The 17927-nt window shown below is 38.2% G+C and overlaps 1 protein-coding gene across 1 annotated transcript; it reads left to right on the plus strand.

Annotated features, from left to right (window-relative positions):
• The first annotated feature begins 16159 nt into the window (after positions 1-16159).
• On the plus strand, positions 16160-17494 carry LOC124171150 (zinc finger BED domain-containing protein 4-like). The gene has a single exon (XM_046550287.1). The coding sequence runs from the start codon at positions 16160-16162 to the stop codon at positions 17492-17494; it is 1335 nt and encodes a 444-aa protein (XP_046406243.1).
• Positions 17495-17927: the final 433 nt, after the last annotated feature.

Consider the following 17927-nt stretch of genomic DNA (forward strand, 5'->3'; position numbering starts at 1 on the left):
AGGGCATATAAGTTGGGATCATGGAATCTTCGGATTGAGAACTTTCTCATCTTTGAATTTTCCTTTGAGTATAGTGGCGTGAACAACTATCATTAACAGTTTTTTTAATAACCAAACACGTTCCGTTGGATAGTTTTGGTTGGTTTAGGTTTCGAAAGATCATGAACACAGAGCCTACCTTTAGCTTTAACTCGTGCCGTGGTAAGCCAGGTGCGTCCAAGGACTTTAAATATTCAGGTAAATAGTTGGTAACTTCGTCTTCGTTCATTACAAAGTTAAAAGATTTGAATTCATGCATAGTACACGGACATTACTGATAACCAACAATTGCTTGGAGATTTGTTTACACACACGGTTGTTATGTGTTTGTTGACAACTCAATTCGAGCTGAGCTTACCTCTAATTCAATTATTTTAATACTATTTTAATTTTACTTTAATATTTTTAACATGGTTGAACATTTAAATTTTTTTTAATATTGTTAAAAAGATAAGTGAATACATTAGTAAAAACGAATATAAATCTTATTTCTTTGACCGTCTTAACAATCAACTCCTAAAAGCATATCTGTAAGATAAAGTTTAATTTTTTTGTGAACTTTTCCTATTTTTAATGTCCTATATGTTATCCGGGGCTGAGACGAATCCAAAGATCTTAATGTCACTAAAATCGGTGCAGCCGTTTTCGAGTTATATGTGTTCTAACTAACACGATTTTCCGCTTTCTTTCATATATATTGATTTCTCTCATATAAAGTATATTTTTCAATTCTACGAGCTTAAGGATTCCTCTTTTAGAAGCCTATAGCATTTGCTAATGAGATACATGTGTCATTTAAAAAATTGAGTAGATGTAATTAGGCATCATTTCTATCATATGATGTAGAATGCGGACGTGCCAGATATTAATTTCACTTTGAATGAGGAAGGAAAGTAAGTAATTACACTCCTTTCTGAGAATTTGTTTAGTTTAAATTCTTTTTCCATTTTTTCGCCATATTTAGTAACCACCATTTTCGCTAGAATAGCTTGTCCTTGACAATAATTTAAGTTGCGAAAACGTATTTAACTACCTAACTAAGCATAGTTAATTATACTCATCTAAGTTAGTCTACAGTGATTACGAGTGTTGAAACGAAAGCGACTGCTTTAGTTAATTTTTCGGAATCTACAAAGTTAATTTCTATGCTGTCATTATTCTACGAAGTTATTATACTTTCCGTATTGCTTATTGCATGCAAGTTAGTTGGTTATTAAGTATGTAATTGGTCAAAGGACTTTTAAATATGCTTTCGGAGAGTATACTTAGTAGTGATTGAGATACCAATGAGCTGTATAAGAGAAGGGGGAAATACAATATTAGAAATGTATTGAAGAAAAAAAGGTTTACTCTGTTGAAATCAGAAGGGAATGATAGAAAAACTCAGATGGATATGTAGGAGAAAAATTCGCGGTGGTCCTTTTCAAAAGAAGTAGATAACACCCTTGGTTGAGGCAAGTGTAGGAATTAATACTATACCAATGAAGTAACATTTTAAGGTAGCTATTTATGCAAAGTTTTTATCTTAAACCTTCTAAGAAGATTACTTTGTTAAGGAAAAGTGAACTTTGGAAAAAATTGCACTTGTTTTGGATTTATTCGATGAGCAGTGTGTACGTATGACTCAGCTTAATCGTAGATAGTGTAGGGCAGGGCATATTTGTTAAATGGTTAAAAAGAGGGAACATGATGAAATAAATCATGCGCGCAGAGGCGTGGTATTTGAAGCAGATAACTTACATCTTAGGCAATTTGCAACGTGATCAAAGGGTAAGGAAGAATTAGGGGAGAGAAACCTGGCGTTGGCATTAGCATGCTGCTAACGAAAGGCACTAAGGGGACCACGGTTATACGTCCTATCCGAAGGACGGAGTGCTGTCATTGAAATGCCCTTCACAAAGCCCTCAATCAGAGGTCGGGCTACGAAGATCTCAGAAATTGTCTCTGAAAATTCTCCGCCATCGTATGAGGGTATGAACGCGAACCCAGAGGGTGGGAAGCCATTCCTCTACCCTCCTGTATCAATTCTATCCCCCGTGCTTAGAATATATATTTAATGATGAGAAAGAAAGCATGTGCTTTCTGAAAACCGCAAGCAATAGCTCAGCATTCAGCTAATAACGGCGCGAAGCTAAAACTCAACTTATTTACAACTGTAGTGAGACTTATTATTTTAGCAAATAAGTAATTAAACAATCGTGGCAATGCGCAAGGTGCCTGTTTACTAAACAGAGAGACACAACATGAAATACCTGTTTTTTTAAGTCCTCCATGATGAGAATGTCACGAAAGAGAAATGTCAAATATATAAGTTTGGCTACATTTTTGTTTCATTATTTATTCATCATTTCACAATTACACTTGTAGCGTGGAGAAAGCTATCCCGTTTATTTATTTCTGAAATCCGTCAGCATCAAAAATATTCCATCCGATTCAATATGAGATTTTTTATTATTCCCTTTCCGATATTAAATTTCCTGAATAAGCAATTTATGATTTAAGGGAAGCTCAATATGGCGGATTTTATCTTTCGAAACAATATTAATAATCTGACGCAAATGGAAATGTTTATTTTTCAAATACAAGAAAATTTTATTTATTATTGTTATGATCAATGATAATCATTGATGTTACGGCCGTGTTCAATGAATATTTTTTTACCTTAATAACTATTTCACTTCCCTTTAAAAAATAACATAATAGACGCAGTGTCTTTAGTAACATAAAGGAGAAAAGATACTATTTTTTTCGATCGAAGATGGAGAACCTTTTAAAATAGTCAAGTAATAAAAGTTCAATTTTGAAAAATATTGTCACTATTATTATTATATACATTTTTTTACAACGGGGTTTCAACAGATGTAAAAAGTGAACGTACACAAACAACCATGGAGTATATGCGAAATTAAACATCGTTACGGAACAAATGGCTTCTTATTTTGATTTGTTATTTAGTTGTGCCGAATGTTTCGTAGTTGTTATGATACACTTGTTAAAATACACTAATCCATTGTGTATTTTTGCATTGTACATATTCTGATATTGCAGTACGAGCTTAAGAAGTTTTGTTCTTTTCAGATTTCTTAGATCTTAGAGAATTGACAGGATTCTCGGACTCGTGTTTACAAATGCCCAAGTTCTTCCTCTTGAAAGGGCTCCTATTTTTTGTGTCACAAAAGGAGTAAAATCAATTGTGAACCCAAGGAGAGATGTTATTGGGGATATTAACATGGCAGAAACCGTTTCCTAAAGCCCGATACGAGCCTCGTATGTCGCAATTTATCTTTTGCAACAATATCAATAATCTGACGCAAATTAGAATGTTTTCATTCAAGATAAAAGATAATTTGATTGATTATTAGTGTGATGTGACGGTCTTGTTCAATGAATAATTATATGCCAAATGTATCTCCTTTAAAAAATTCACATTGCGGACGCATTCCATACATTACCATGAAGGACTTCAAGGTACTTAAAGTTGATATGGATAAAAGATGGGGAAAATTTAGAAATTTTAGTTCCGAATTTTCAAAGAAACTCCATCTCTACTATGACCGTTTCCCGCACCAAAAGGGTCTAAGTTGAGCTTTTTCAAGCTTACTTAGATCTTACGAAATTGTAAAATTCTCGGACAAATGTTTACATGTGCTGAAGACCTTTGAAAGGTCACCTACTTTGTGTGCGTCGTAAAAAGAGTACCATTACATGTGGACGCAAGGAGAGCTGTAATTGGGGCAATGAAACAGGGAATCCGTTTCCTTATCTCCCGTTGCCGGGCGCGCCTCACGACGCGGACGTCCACTCCTTGCGCAGGGTGACCGACTATCCGGGGTGGGCAAATACGCTACTCCCGGGACTCGGAATTTATTGCAGGGTTTGGGAGTTTTTTGTTTCCTCTCAATACATTCACCTCCTCAAGGAGGAACTCCGAGAGGAAATCTGAGATCCTCCTCCGAGAGGGGAGAATAGGAGAAGGGAGAAAGTCCAAAAACTCTCACGCGTTTCTGAAGCCAGAATACTCCCTCCCGATCGAGGAAGAGGACATTTTGTCATGGAGGAAGAGCTATTTTGAGGATTATTTCAGGTAACCAAATGTTCTCCTCTTGTTAGAGCTATGCTGTGAGGACTCTGGGAGGAAATGAAAAGTGGGTCCCAACCGCCATTAGGGTCCCTCGGCGCGAGAGGTCCGACCCTTTCCTATTGTCCGTGTGGGGATTACCGCGGCCCATTCCGGCTCTCAGTGTCCCACTCAAGGAAGGGGCTCATGGTCACTTATTTGTTTATAAGTTAAAATAACTAAAAACTTTCATGTTGAATTTATTGAAAATCAATGCGAGGAATTAAATTCTGTATGTTCTGCTGATTGGTTCCAAATTTTAAACGGAATTCTAGCGTTCATATTAACGGAGTTGATCATCACCTAGAACAATTTTTGGAGACGCTAAGGTTAGATGTTTAATTATTATTTCTATAACTCACTAGCAAGTTTGTAGGAGCGATATTGTAATGATTTACATCTAAAAATATACGTTAATTTGTTAGCTCCATTCCAGATGTACATTTGCGGTGAAATTCGATAGAATATTCGATTTAACTTCTATGAAAAAAAGCCCTCGTAATGTAATAAAATATGATTCTCTCAGTTCTTTGTCGTGAGCCAAAATTACAGCGACTATTTTTAATAACCTCTTACCAACCTTTGAATTCAAAGGTATTATAAACGAATTTCGCTATAAATACTGATTAATGCATATCCTAAAAATTCGTAAATTTAATGTACGATAATGTATGATAAGGAATGTTTTACGTAGACACATGTTGTGAGAAGCATTCCATACCATTGGAGGAAAGACAACTGCTCTACCCAGGTAGTTACTCTCATATCTTGGATCTCTGGTCAGGTTGCACCTCACAGAGTTAGTTCGGGACACATTAGCGCATTGATGTTTTCTTGGAAAAACTTATTATCCTCCAACTGGAAGACCCAAGAGTATATTGGTGTAAGTATTCTCCTACTGAAAAATGTACGTGGAAGGTGATAACCTCACTCTTCTCGGAATAGCTCATTTTCTTTTCAAAATTTTCTTGGCGTGTATTCAAATTTAGCCTCTGTACGCATTCCGCTACCTATACCAGGGATGGTTTTTGTGGAGCCCTGCTGTGCGATGCAGTCCATACCATGAATGAAAGAGAACTGCACCACCCAGGTAATTACACTCATATCTTGCTTCTCCGGTCAGGATCCAGGTGGTCTGCTTTGTGCCCCTCACGGGCTTATTTCGGGACACATTAGCGCGTTAATGTTTTCTAGGAAAAACTTATCATCCTCCAACTGGAAGACCCAAGAGTATATTGGTGTAAGTATTCTCCTACGGAAATATGTACGAGGAAGATGATAACCTCACTCTTCTCGGAAAAGCTCATTTTCTTTTCAAAATTTTCTTGGCGTGTATTCAAATTTAACCGTAAATGTTCTGTATGCATTCCCCTTCCTCCTCCTGCAAGGATTTTTTTTCAAATGATGTTTCATCTACAACATCTACATCTACAAATTACCCTGCGAGCCACCTCTAGGGTGTTTGGCAGGGGGTGATCAATCACCAGCATGCAGCATGCATTTGGACTCCCACATGCACACCACACCGTCCAAGAAACGTCCCGTATAATAACAAACTATACTACTATATGCAGTTAGAAATAGAATATAGAATAGAAATTCAGAAACATGCAGTAAGTTTTACATAGGTTAGTAGGCTACACTACAAGTCATGCAATCTATTTACGCGTTCTATTGCTGCCGTTATAATCTCTTATTGATCGTGGAAAAAATGACATTCGGAATCTGTCTGTTCTGCAATCTATCTCTCTTATTTTATTTATATGATCTGATCTTCCGTAGTACGTTGGCGTCCGCAAGATATGGTTAACTTCGTCAGAAAAGACACTGCTCTTGAATTTATCTAAAAGGTTTAGTCTATTTTTCAATCTACGGTCCGACAGAGATTCCCATCCGAGTTTATGTAAGAGGTCAGTTACACTAACAAGACTATCGTAACGACCTTTCACATACCTGGCAGCTCTTCTTTGCACGCGTTCTAACTCTGTTATTAAGCCTTTTTCATGAGGGTCCCAAACACTGGCAGCGTATTCCAAATGTGGTCTAACGAGGGAAAAGTAGCTAATTTCTCTCACTTTGTCGTCGCACTTTCCTAATATTCTTTTAACAAAACCCATTTTACGATTAGCTTGACCGGTTATTTCTCGAATATGTTTATTCCACGATAGATCATTATTGAGTCTAACCCCTAGATATTTCACAGATTCAACTGCCTTTAACTGCGCGCCCCGAATGACATAGTTACGCTGTAGGGAGTTATTCTTCTTCCAGAAATTCATTACGACGCATTTTTCCAAATTTAATTCTAACTGCCAAGCATCGCACCAAGCTTGGATAGCAGCAAGGTCATTCGTTAGTTCATCTTTATCTTTGCTGGAACGAATTTCTCTGTAAACTACAGCGTCGTCTGCAAATAATCGTAACTTACTCTGCACTACTTCGCCAATGTCGTTTATATAAAGAAGGAATAGGAGTGGGCCAATGACACTACCCTGAGGAACGCCAGAAGTCACTCTAACCTCATTGGAGACTGCACCGTCTAATACTACTCTTTGGACGCGGTCGCTCAAAAATTCTCTAATCCAGGAAATGACATCTTCGTCTAGACCATAAGATTTCAGTTTTAATATTAACTTTCCGTGGGGTACTTTATCAAATGCCTTTTTGAAATCAAGAAAAATCGCGTCTACTGGAATGTTGTCTTCCCCGGAGACTAAAATATCGTGGGCGAAAAGCGCTAACTGAGTTTCGCACGATCTGCTTTTCCTGAATCCATGTTGATTTCCCATTAATAAGTTTTGCGCGTCTAGGTGTTTCATTACCGAGCTGACTACGATGTGTTCAAGGACTTTGCAAGAGATGGACGTTAAAGATATCGGCCTGTAATTAGATGGCTGTTCCTTGTCTCCACTTTTAAATATAGGCGTTACATTAGCGATTTTCCAGTCATTAGGTACTTCGTGTTGCTTGATGGATTTACTGAATATTAACTGCAAGTAGGGGGCAAGTTCTGAGGCTAGTTCTTTATATACGCGAGAAGGGATTTCGTCTGGACCAGGTGATTTATTTGGACAAATCGATTTCAATATATTTTCTATTCCGAGCGTACTAATTGCAATAGCTGGCATCTTATGAATACAGGGATTGTCATCGGTCTCGGGTGAGTTTTCGGAAGGCTCCGTGAACACGCTCTTAAAGTAGGAATTTAATAAATTGGCTTTATCGTAACTGCTTGTCAACACATCTCCATTGTCGTTTCTCAGCGAACATACGGTAGATCGTTTACCTTGAACTTCCCTAACATATGACCAAAATGCTTTTGGGTTATCCTGTAACTGCTCTACTAGTGTTTTTCTTTTAAAATTCGTGAACGCATTCCTGAACGCTTCCTTCGTGGCGGCTTTAGTCATCCTATATTTTTTAATTATTAGCTCGCGTTCATTAGCGGATAAATCCGTGCTGACTTTTTTCATTTTAGCATGACACGCTCTCTGTCGCCTCAATGGTTTTCTCACTTCCGCGTCGTACCATCTCGGTTCGCTGCCTTCTTTTACTATTTTACTAGGGATGTAGCTATTTATTCCCGATGTTACGAGCGAAAGGAAAGCTTTCCAAGTATTCTTTACATTTAACTTTATTACTGATTCTTGAAACTCGGGGAAAGCATTTTTCATATGACTCTTAAACCCATCAAAATTAGCTCTTTTAAAAATGAAAACTTTACGCTCTTTTTTAAAGTTTACAGCGGTATTTAGAGAAAACTTTGCAGTTACTACCCTATGGTCACTTATTCCTTCGACAGTGCCAGCGTTTATTACCTGATGTGGTATATTTGTCGCTAATAAATCAAGAATATTTTCTCCTCTGTTCGGTGCGGATGCTATTTGAAACAATGAATTAGATGTGAAAGTGTGTAATAAAGCCTCGCAGATCACTTTATCCCTCCCACCAGGAATGAAGCTATAAGTCTCCCAATCTATAGAAGGTACGTTGAAATCTCCACCCACAATCAAGTTTCTTTCAGGATACTTGGATGCTACGCTGTTTATTTGATTTTGAAAATCCAACATTGACGTTATATCTGAGTTAGGTGGTCTGTAATACGAACATAATAAAATAGTTTTGAATTTTGGACATTTAATTAAACACCACACAGATTCAACGCTGGAAATATCGGTGGAATTACATTTTTTCTTGGAATTATACAGCCAGGATTTTTTTCTTGAAGTGCCTTTCGTTTCGCTTTCGTTAGTTTTGCTTACGTTCTCGACCTGTTCGGAGTTGCTTGGCCGAGAGGAGCGTTAGACAAATTTCCTGGACTTAACTTGCACTGGGAAAATGTCCCGGCTAGTAACGGATCAATCGATCCTGGAAATACTTACGCAAACAGACAGTGAAGACGAGGATGTGAAAATGAGGAGTGTGGATTTTGGCATCATGGATCTAAATTATGTTAATATCATAAATCGTAAATACCTAGAAGTAGGCTAGGAACATTGAAATATTTAATTCCCTTTAAAGTATTTGTTGGTCTATGCTATAATGCCGTTTTGCTGAAAACCCTAAAAATAACCGTAGAACTTCGTTTAAAAGTTCTACAGGCATTGAAAAATGAAAGGAATACATTGATGAACTGACATTTAATGCAACAGTAACAATTAAAAAAAATTAAAATTGCACTGGTAACAATTAACTGACCGCAAAAGTACGCCGGGATGGGCTGCTCTCGGGGAAAAGGGTCGAGGATTATCCCCACTAGGAAAGGTCATTAAGGGGAGGAAGCGACTACCTGGTCAGTCCCAAGCCGAAAAAAAACTCCGTACGGGGCGAAAAAGAAAATCTCAAACCCTTCGTAGAGCCAAAAGCAACTTCCCGCGAAGGAGCTCGGCGCGAAAAGGTTAATCAATATTTTGGGTTAATTATATATTTGAGTTACAATAAAAGCGAATTATTTGCAAAAATAAAAGAGTTCCGAAAGAAAAGGAAAATGGCTCATTTGACCTGGGGACCAACGTTGCGTATACGCATCGTTTCACCAACCGCAAACTAAAAACAATAAAAATATTAAAATCGATAATTTGCCTTATTTCAGTCTGTTTTATTGCTAATTCATCAAAATATTTGGAATTTTTAAGTTATTACCATGCTTGGGATTTAATGGGTTAATGTACCATTAGGGAATGTTTTACGTAGACACATGTTGTGAGAAGCATTCCATACCATTGCAGGAATAAGAACTGCTCTACCCATGTAATTACTCTCATATCTTGGTTTTCTGGTCAGGATCCATTAAGGTGGTCTGCCCTGTGCACCTCACGGGCTTATTTCGGGACACATTAGCGCATTAATGTTTTCTTGGAAAAACTTATTATCCTCCAACTGGCACACCTAAGAGTATATTGGTGTAAGTATTCGCCTACTGAAATATGTACGTGGAAGATGATAACCTCACTCTTCTCGGAATAGCTCATTTTCTTTTCAAAATTTTCTTGGCGTGTATTCAAATTTAGCCGTTAAATATGTGTACGCATTCAGCGGAATATACCTATACCAGGGATGGTTTCTGTAGACCCCTGCTGTGCGATGCAGCCCATACCATGAATGAAAGAAAACTGCACCACCCAGGTAACTACTCTCATATCTTGCTTCTCTGGTCAGGATCCATTAAGGTGGTCTGCCCTGTGGCCCTCACGGGCTTATTTCGGGTCACATTAGAGCATTAATGTTTTCTTGGAAAAACTTATTATCCTCCAACTGGAACACCCAAGAGTATGTTGGTGTAAGTATTCTCCTACTGAAATATGTACCCGGAGGATGATAACCTCACTCTTCTCGGAAAAGCTCATTTGGCTATGATATAGTGCCGTTTTGGGATATTTCACCCGTAAACAAGCAGGTTACTTATCTTTAACCACAATTTTACCGGAGTAAAATTAGGGTAATAATGGGGTAAAATATCTTTTGTGTTGGCTGGGACATTAATTTGGCCCCTCCTCCTAACTGATGCTACAAAGTATAAATACTGGCGACTGGGTCCAACGGGATCATTTCCAGTCCTACTGCACCCGAGGAAATAGCTCATCTAGAAATTTGAAACATCGGCAGTGCATTGTTGAAAGTGTAGTGTTCTACGGTGTTCATAATTTTAAAACCCATCGGAAGTTTGTTGGTTAATTGTGTAGTACTATGTGGTGACTAACTTTTTTCCAAAAAATACAACGAAAGTGTATCGGTTGACTTGACAATCAACCTCTCCAGAAACTGACAACTGTTCCAGAAAGCTAGAAACAGGTAAGTGTTCTTATTATTTTCATATTTGAAAGTATGAATTGCTTCTATGATTTAAACCGATCCTTCACGGAGTCACCGCGGCGGAGGCGCGAATAAAAACTGTACCGGTGAGCCTAGACTCACCCCAACCAGTCAGTTTACAAAGTAATTTAAAAATGGCGCACGTGATCTGTTGCTAGTGTAATGTAGTGTTTGTGAGAAAGAGAAACGTACAACTAAAAATTCAGATTAATTACGAATGACAATAACAATGAATTCTTCGTCAAAATATTAAATTTTGTGCTTATTGTTATTTTTTTATTATAATTCTTTTTTATTTTTTATTTTCATTTTCTATTGTAAAGAACAATGGTCTTTACTTATTATTTTTTTCTTTATATATGATTTTTGGTAATTATTTATATTTTTTGTGAGAAAGCACACTTTTTTTCTATTAAATACAGAAATGAGAATTTAATCTTGCCTAACTTAAAATTAAAAGAAGGAAAAGACATAGAAAAGACTCATAGCAGAGCAATTTGTTGAGGCAGTGCATGTGTCGTTGGGTGTCAGATGTTTTCAAGGAGTGTATTTCTAGTGCCCTTTAACCTGGACTTAAAGTTTTTAACTAAGTGCGAAATGAAGTCGTTCATTGATGGGAGCTTATGTGCCTTTAGCACGTCAGAGATTTTGACCAAGCGGGAGAGTTGGAGTAGGTGTCTGATTGATTTATTTTGGAACACTTCGAGTTTCCTGCGAATTATTCTATTTTTGGCGTAGATTTCGAATGCGTAAAATATCACCGGTCGCACTATGGATTTATAAATACGAATCCATGAACTGTGGGAGAGTGAAGTGGAGGGAGAGGAGAGACAAGAAAAGGCTTGTCGAACAGCAATAGCTTTACCGGAGCAATATTTTAGATGGGGAATGAAACTCAGTCTACTGTCGGGAATGACGCCGAGGAATTTGTGCGTGGTTGCTCTAGGTATTGCCTGTTTGTTAAAGTATGGAGAGATTGTTGCTCTACCTGTTCAAGTTTTTTCCCACCTACTTTTATCTTGAGTCTCGCATTCCTCGCTCAGGGGTCGGCAAAAGAATATTAGGATTAACCCATTATGACCCAATGTTGCTTCTATGCAGCATCAATAATTTGTAAATTTTATGCTCTATTTAGGAAATATCTACTCTACGCATAACTTTATGATGTAAATTATAATTAAGGCATATTTAGCTACCACGATAATCATGATACGGTGCAAAATGTTCAATTTTTCAAAATTTAAAATCTTGAAATTTGATATCTCCGGGTTAGAAAGGGTTAATTAATATTTAAGACATCAAGGATGGGAATCTTTACAGGAGCGTAGTAGAGCCTAGTAGTGTAGTTTGTTATTATACGGGACGTTTTTTGGACGGTGTGGTGTGCATGTGGGAGTCCAAATGCATGCTGCATGCTGGTGATTGATCACCCCCTGCCAAACACCCTTGAGGTGGCTCGCAGGGTATTATGTAGATGTAGATGTAGTTCGAATTATACGCTTAACATACTAAGGACATTCGATGAAGATATTTTCTTAGAGGACGTGAATCATATCCTTCGTTTACCGTCGTACTATGGTAAATGTGATCATGAGAAGAAAATAAAAGAAATAGACTGCAAAACGGAGAGATTAAAAATGTCATTCCTCCCTCGTACTATTAAGGATAGCAACGTTGTCTCAAATGATAGGATTAATGGCGTCACTCGCTTGGATGACACATGGCTTATTTCCATAGTTCTAACCTTGCTAATAACTCTTATTTTATTTATATGATCTGATCTTCCGTAGTACGTTGGCGTCTACGGAAGATATAACGGCAGCGATAGAACTCAAAAATAGATTAGATGACTTTTAGTGTATCCTACTAACTTACGTAAAACTTAATGTATGTTTCTTAATTTCATTATTATTTCTAACAGCATATGGTAGTACAATTTTTTTGTATGTGTGACGTTTTCTGGACGGTGTGGTGTGAATGTGGGAGTCCAATTGCATGCTGCATGTTGGTGATTGATCACCCCATGCCAAATACCCTAGAGGTGGCTCGGAGGGTATTGTGTTGATGTACATCTACATGTACATAATACCCTGCGAGCCACCTCTAGGGTGTTTGGCAGGTGGTGATCAATCACCAGCATGCAGCATGCATTTGGATTCCCACATGCACACCACACCGTCCAGAAAACGTCCCGTATAATAACAAACTATACTACTATATGCTGTTATAAATAGAATATAGAATAGAAATTCAGAGACATGCATTAAGTTTTACATAGGTTGGTAGGCTACAAGTCATGCAATCTATTTACGAGTTCTATTGCTGCCGTTATAATTTCTTATTGATCGTGGAAAAAATGACATTCGGAATCTGTTTCTTCGGCAATCTATCTATCTCTCTTATTTTATTTATATGATCTGATCTTCCGTAGTACGTTGGCGTCCGCAAGATATGGTAAACTTCGTCAGAAAAGACACTGCTCTTGAATTTATCTGAAAGGTTTAGTCTATTTTTCAATCTACGGTCCGACAGAGATTCGCATCCGAGTTTATCTAAGAGGTCAGTTACACTAACAAGACTATCGTAACGACCTTTCACATACCTGGCAGCTCTTCTTTGCACGCATTCTAACTCTGCTATTAAGCCTTTTTCATGAGGGTCCCAAACAATGGCAGCGTATTCCAAATGTGGTATAACGAGGGAAAAGTAGCTATCCTGTAACTGCTCTACTAGTGTTTTTCTTTTAAAATTCGTGAATGCATTCCTGAACGCTTCCTTCGTGGCGGCTTTAGCCATCCTATATTTTTTAATTATTAGCTCGCGTTCATTAGCGGATAAATCCGTGCTGACTTTTTTCATTTTAGCATGACACTCTCTCTGTCGCCTCAATGATTTTCTCACTTCCGCGTCGTACCATCTCGGTTCGCTGCCTTCTTTTACTATTTTACTAGGGATGTAGCTATTTATTCCCGAAGTAACGAGCGAAAGAAAAGCTTTCCAAGCATTCTCTACATTTAACTTTAATACTGATTCTTGAAACTCGGGGAAAGCATTTTTCTGATGTCTCTTAAACCCATCAAAATCAGCTCTTTTAAAAATGAAAATTTTACGCTCTTTTTTAAAGTTTACAGCGGTATTTATAGAAAACTTTACAGTTACTACCCTATGGTCACTTATTCCTTCGACAGTGCCAACGTTTATTACCTGATGTGGTATATTTGTCGCTAATAAATCAAGAATATTTTCTCCTCTGTTTGGTGCGGATGCTATTTGAAACAATGAATTAGATGTAAAAGTGTGTAATCTACATCTACATAATACCCTTCGAGCCACCTCTAGGGTGTTTGGCAGGGGATGCATTTGGACTCCCACATGCACACCACACCGTCCAGAAAACGTCCCGTATAATAACAAACTATACTACTATATGCTGTTAGAAATAATAAGTGAATTAACACGTACGCTGCCGGGCCCGAATTCTGCTGCCATTCCGCGTGTGCCAGGCAAATATTTTCGAACCTATTACCAAACGGCAATAATGATATTGAGCCTATCTCCGGGTTTTACTAATATTTCTCGGTATATTTACATTCATTACGTGATGCGCTATCGCTTGTAACTTTATTCACGTGCGACGCCATAGGGCGTCTCCCCACTTTTGACAATGCCTAAAATTTGATGAGACGCCATTTGGCGGCTCAGGCAATTGGTTCTGCGTTCCAACTTTTTAGTGTACACTCAAAAGCTATGATTGAAAATAATGTTAAAGAAATTTTAATTGTTGATTATGCTTTCAATGATATTTGCTATCGTACCATTACGGAATAAGGAATCATACCTATTACGGAATAAGCAATCATACCTGTATTAGAAGAAGAAAAATTACCTGTTACCTATTTACGAGTTCTAATGCTGCCGTTATAATCTCTTATTGATCGTGGAAAAAATGACATTCGGAATCTGTCTGTTCTACAATCTATCTCTCTTATTTTATTTATATGATCTGATCTTCCGTAGTATGTTGGCGTCCTTAAGATATGGTTCACTTCGTCAGAAAAGACACTGCTCTTGAATTTATCTAAAACGTTTAGTCTATTTTTCAATCTACGGTCCGACAGAGATTCCCATCCGAGTTTATCTAAGAGGTCAGTTACACTAACAAGACTATCGTAACGACCTTTCACATACCTGGGTTATCCTGTAACTGCTCCACTAGTGTTTTTCTTTTAAAATTCGTGAACGCATTCATGAACGCTTCCTTCGTGGTGGCTTTAGTCATCCTATATTTTTTAATCATTAGCTCCCGCTCATTAGCGGATAAATCCTTAACCTCATCCTCTTAAACCCATCAAAATCAGCTCTTTTAAAAATGAAAAGTTTACGCTCTTCTTTTAAGTTTGTAGAGGTATTTAGAGAAAACTTTGCAGTTACTACATTTGGATTCTACGAACACCTCTCGAGAAAGTACACTAATGAAGAAAAATCTTTTTTTTATCTATTTATTTGTGATATCCATCTCATCTACATTGTTTTCATATTTTTTAAATCCTTAGATTAATAAAAATGAAATAAACAAATTCATCTCAAACAGTGATTCAATAATTGTTTACAGGATGTCGGCCCAAAACAAATCGATAGCTAAGACACAAGGCGGGGATATTTTGGCTTTTTATAAGCAAAACGAGAATGGCGACTGCATTTGCCAAGTGCAAGTGATGGACAGGGTCGGGAGTGGAAAACATCCGTGTGGCACAAAAGTTGTAAGTACAATACGGTTCTATCTCTCCGGCTAAGAAATCATCTAATAACTCATAATTTAATATTTTAAAAGGATTCAAAAAGCGCTCTTATGAATCCTTCCTCTTTGAATCTCAGAAACTCATTTTAGAGAGTTCTGTACGCTGGTGGGTGATGTGAATGCAAAATTCACTCAAGCCCATTTTGAGACATTCATTACCTTTAAATTTGATTATTTTTTTATGTTATTGACGAATTCTTTCTCTTTATAGACCAACAAAAATAAAAACAGAAATTGGAACTTGGAACGACACGTCAAGACGTGTCATTTTCACGAATACAACCAATATTTATCATCATTGGGACAGATGAACTTGGCAGACGAAGAACCAACTTGTGAACCTCCAATAAAAGTGATGATATCAAGCGCATACTTAATCGACATGACAACCAAGTTTATCTACGAGGATGGGATTTCCCAAAACGCGTTGAATAACGGAGCCATGAAAGACTTAATGAACAAGCTAATCGACGGGTTGAAAAAAAACAACCAAACTTTGAGCTGGAACCATCGGAACCAAATATTCTGGCTTCGACAGAAAGCAAGTGCCGTGCGAGATGTCATTAAAGAGGAATTGAAGGTATAATATACTACAATCATTATCCTAAAACTATTCTCATTTCATGAACTTATCTAATGTTTATTATCTTTTGCTCCAGGGGAAAATGGTAAGCCTCAAAATCGATGGCGTATCCAGATTGGGTAAGCACTTTGCTGGAGTCAACATCCAATTCGTCCAGAACGGCACGATCCACCTCAGGACTCTGGGGATTAAAGAACTGTCGGATCGACAAACGGCAGCTCATTTTCGGGCAGTAGTAACGAAGCTGTTAAATGATTACGGGATGAATTGGAATCAGATATATTCGTTCACCTCGGACGGTGGTTCGAATATGGTAAAACTGGGTCGCCTCATCAACGAAGCTGAGGAAGAAGAAATCGAAGAAGAAGAGGACGAGCGGGCAGAAGAGCTTGAAGCTGACCTGAATAAAACAGAAGGTTTGGTAGCGATGTTCGGGACGGAGCTCGACATTACGTGCGTGCGATGTGCAGCCCATGTAATAAACCTGGCTGCAAAAGATGCCCTCACCGACCCCGCCATCGATGACCTGGTGCGAAGTGCTCGAGAAGCGGTGAAAAAAATAAGAAAGCCCAATTTTCTACGGGATCACGGCTTCAGGAAACCTCCACTCGATGTAGAGACGCGATGGAATTCGGCCTACGACATGTTGAGTGCGCTACAGCAGCTCGAATGTTCACCAGGCGTCAGAAAGTTTATGTCGGCGACTCATTGGGCCCAATTGCCACAGCTTTGTGAGGTGTTGGAGCCTCTGAAAACATGGACAAAGGTCTGTGAAGGGGACCAAACAACGATGTCGGAAGTATACATTGGATTGCTTGCAGCAGAAATGAAGTTGCGAAGAATCCATCAAACTTCATTTGCTCATCCGTTCATAAGAATAATTCAGAATGCTCTAGATAACAGGAAAGACCTGATTTTTCGGAACGCAAGCTTCAAAGCTGCGCTTTTATTGGATCCATTGACCTGGATCTGTGTCAAGGGAGAAAATAGAGAGTCTGCGATCACTCACTTGGTAGGGATTTGGGAGAAAATCGACCCCAGATCGCGGCATAGGTCGGAAGATATGGAGACCACTGACGAGGTGCCTCCCGAACCGGAAGACGTATACACCATGCTCCGGACTTTGGCTGGTGTAACCACATCTGGCCATGATTGCAGTAGACCTCAAATTCGGTCTGACATTGAGGCCTGGTTGACTGGAAAACCAACACGAGCTGCAGATACGTCACCAATGTCATATTGGGAAAACCAGGCAGCCGTACATCCCAAGATAGCAAGACTGGCTCAAGTTGTTTTTGGAGCCCCAGCTACATCATGTAGCGTGGAACGGCTGTTTTCCAGCCTCAAATGGATTTATTCGGATCTGAGGAACCGCTTGAAATCGGACCTTTTGGACGACATCTTGGTACTTCGTTCCAACATGTGCCGAATTAAAAATTCTCAAACCCTCGAAAACAGAGTGCGGAAAGCAATGGCGGCGCATAATATTCGAGAACCCACATCACCGCCAGAAAGAACTTCCTCGCCAACCGCAAGCTCATCACTGGGCGACATACCATTGTCGAGTTTGTCGACGGCTTCGGACCCCAATCCGTACGACTTGAGGCCAGAAGATTTTGAAGATGACATGGAACCTTTTCATTGAACGCCTCATTCATTCATGCATTATTGATAATTATGTGTATTTTAATTTGTAAATTTCATTACTTCTCTATCTCTGTAATGTATTTAATATTATTTTTGTGCTATGTATGTTCATATTTTATTCATGCACACAAACATTCTTGAATAAATTTTAAGCTCATCACTGGACGAAATACCATTGTCGAGTTTTGTCGACGGCTTCGGACCCCAATCCGTACGACTTGAGGCAAGAAGATTTTGAAGATGACATGGAACCTTTTTATTGAACGCCTCATTCATTTATGTATTATTGATAATTATGTGTATTTTAATTTGTAATTTTCATTACTTCCCTATCTCTGTAATGTATTTAATATTATTTTTGTGTTATGTATGTTCATATTTTATTCATGCACACAAACATTCTTACGAATAAATTTTAATTCAATGCAAAG

The sequence above is a fragment of the Ischnura elegans genome, chromosome X, assembly GCF_921293095.1.
Source record: "Ischnura elegans chromosome X, ioIscEleg1.1, whole genome shotgun sequence".
Classification (NCBI taxonomy): domain Eukaryota; kingdom Metazoa; phylum Arthropoda; class Insecta; order Odonata; family Coenagrionidae; genus Ischnura; species Ischnura elegans.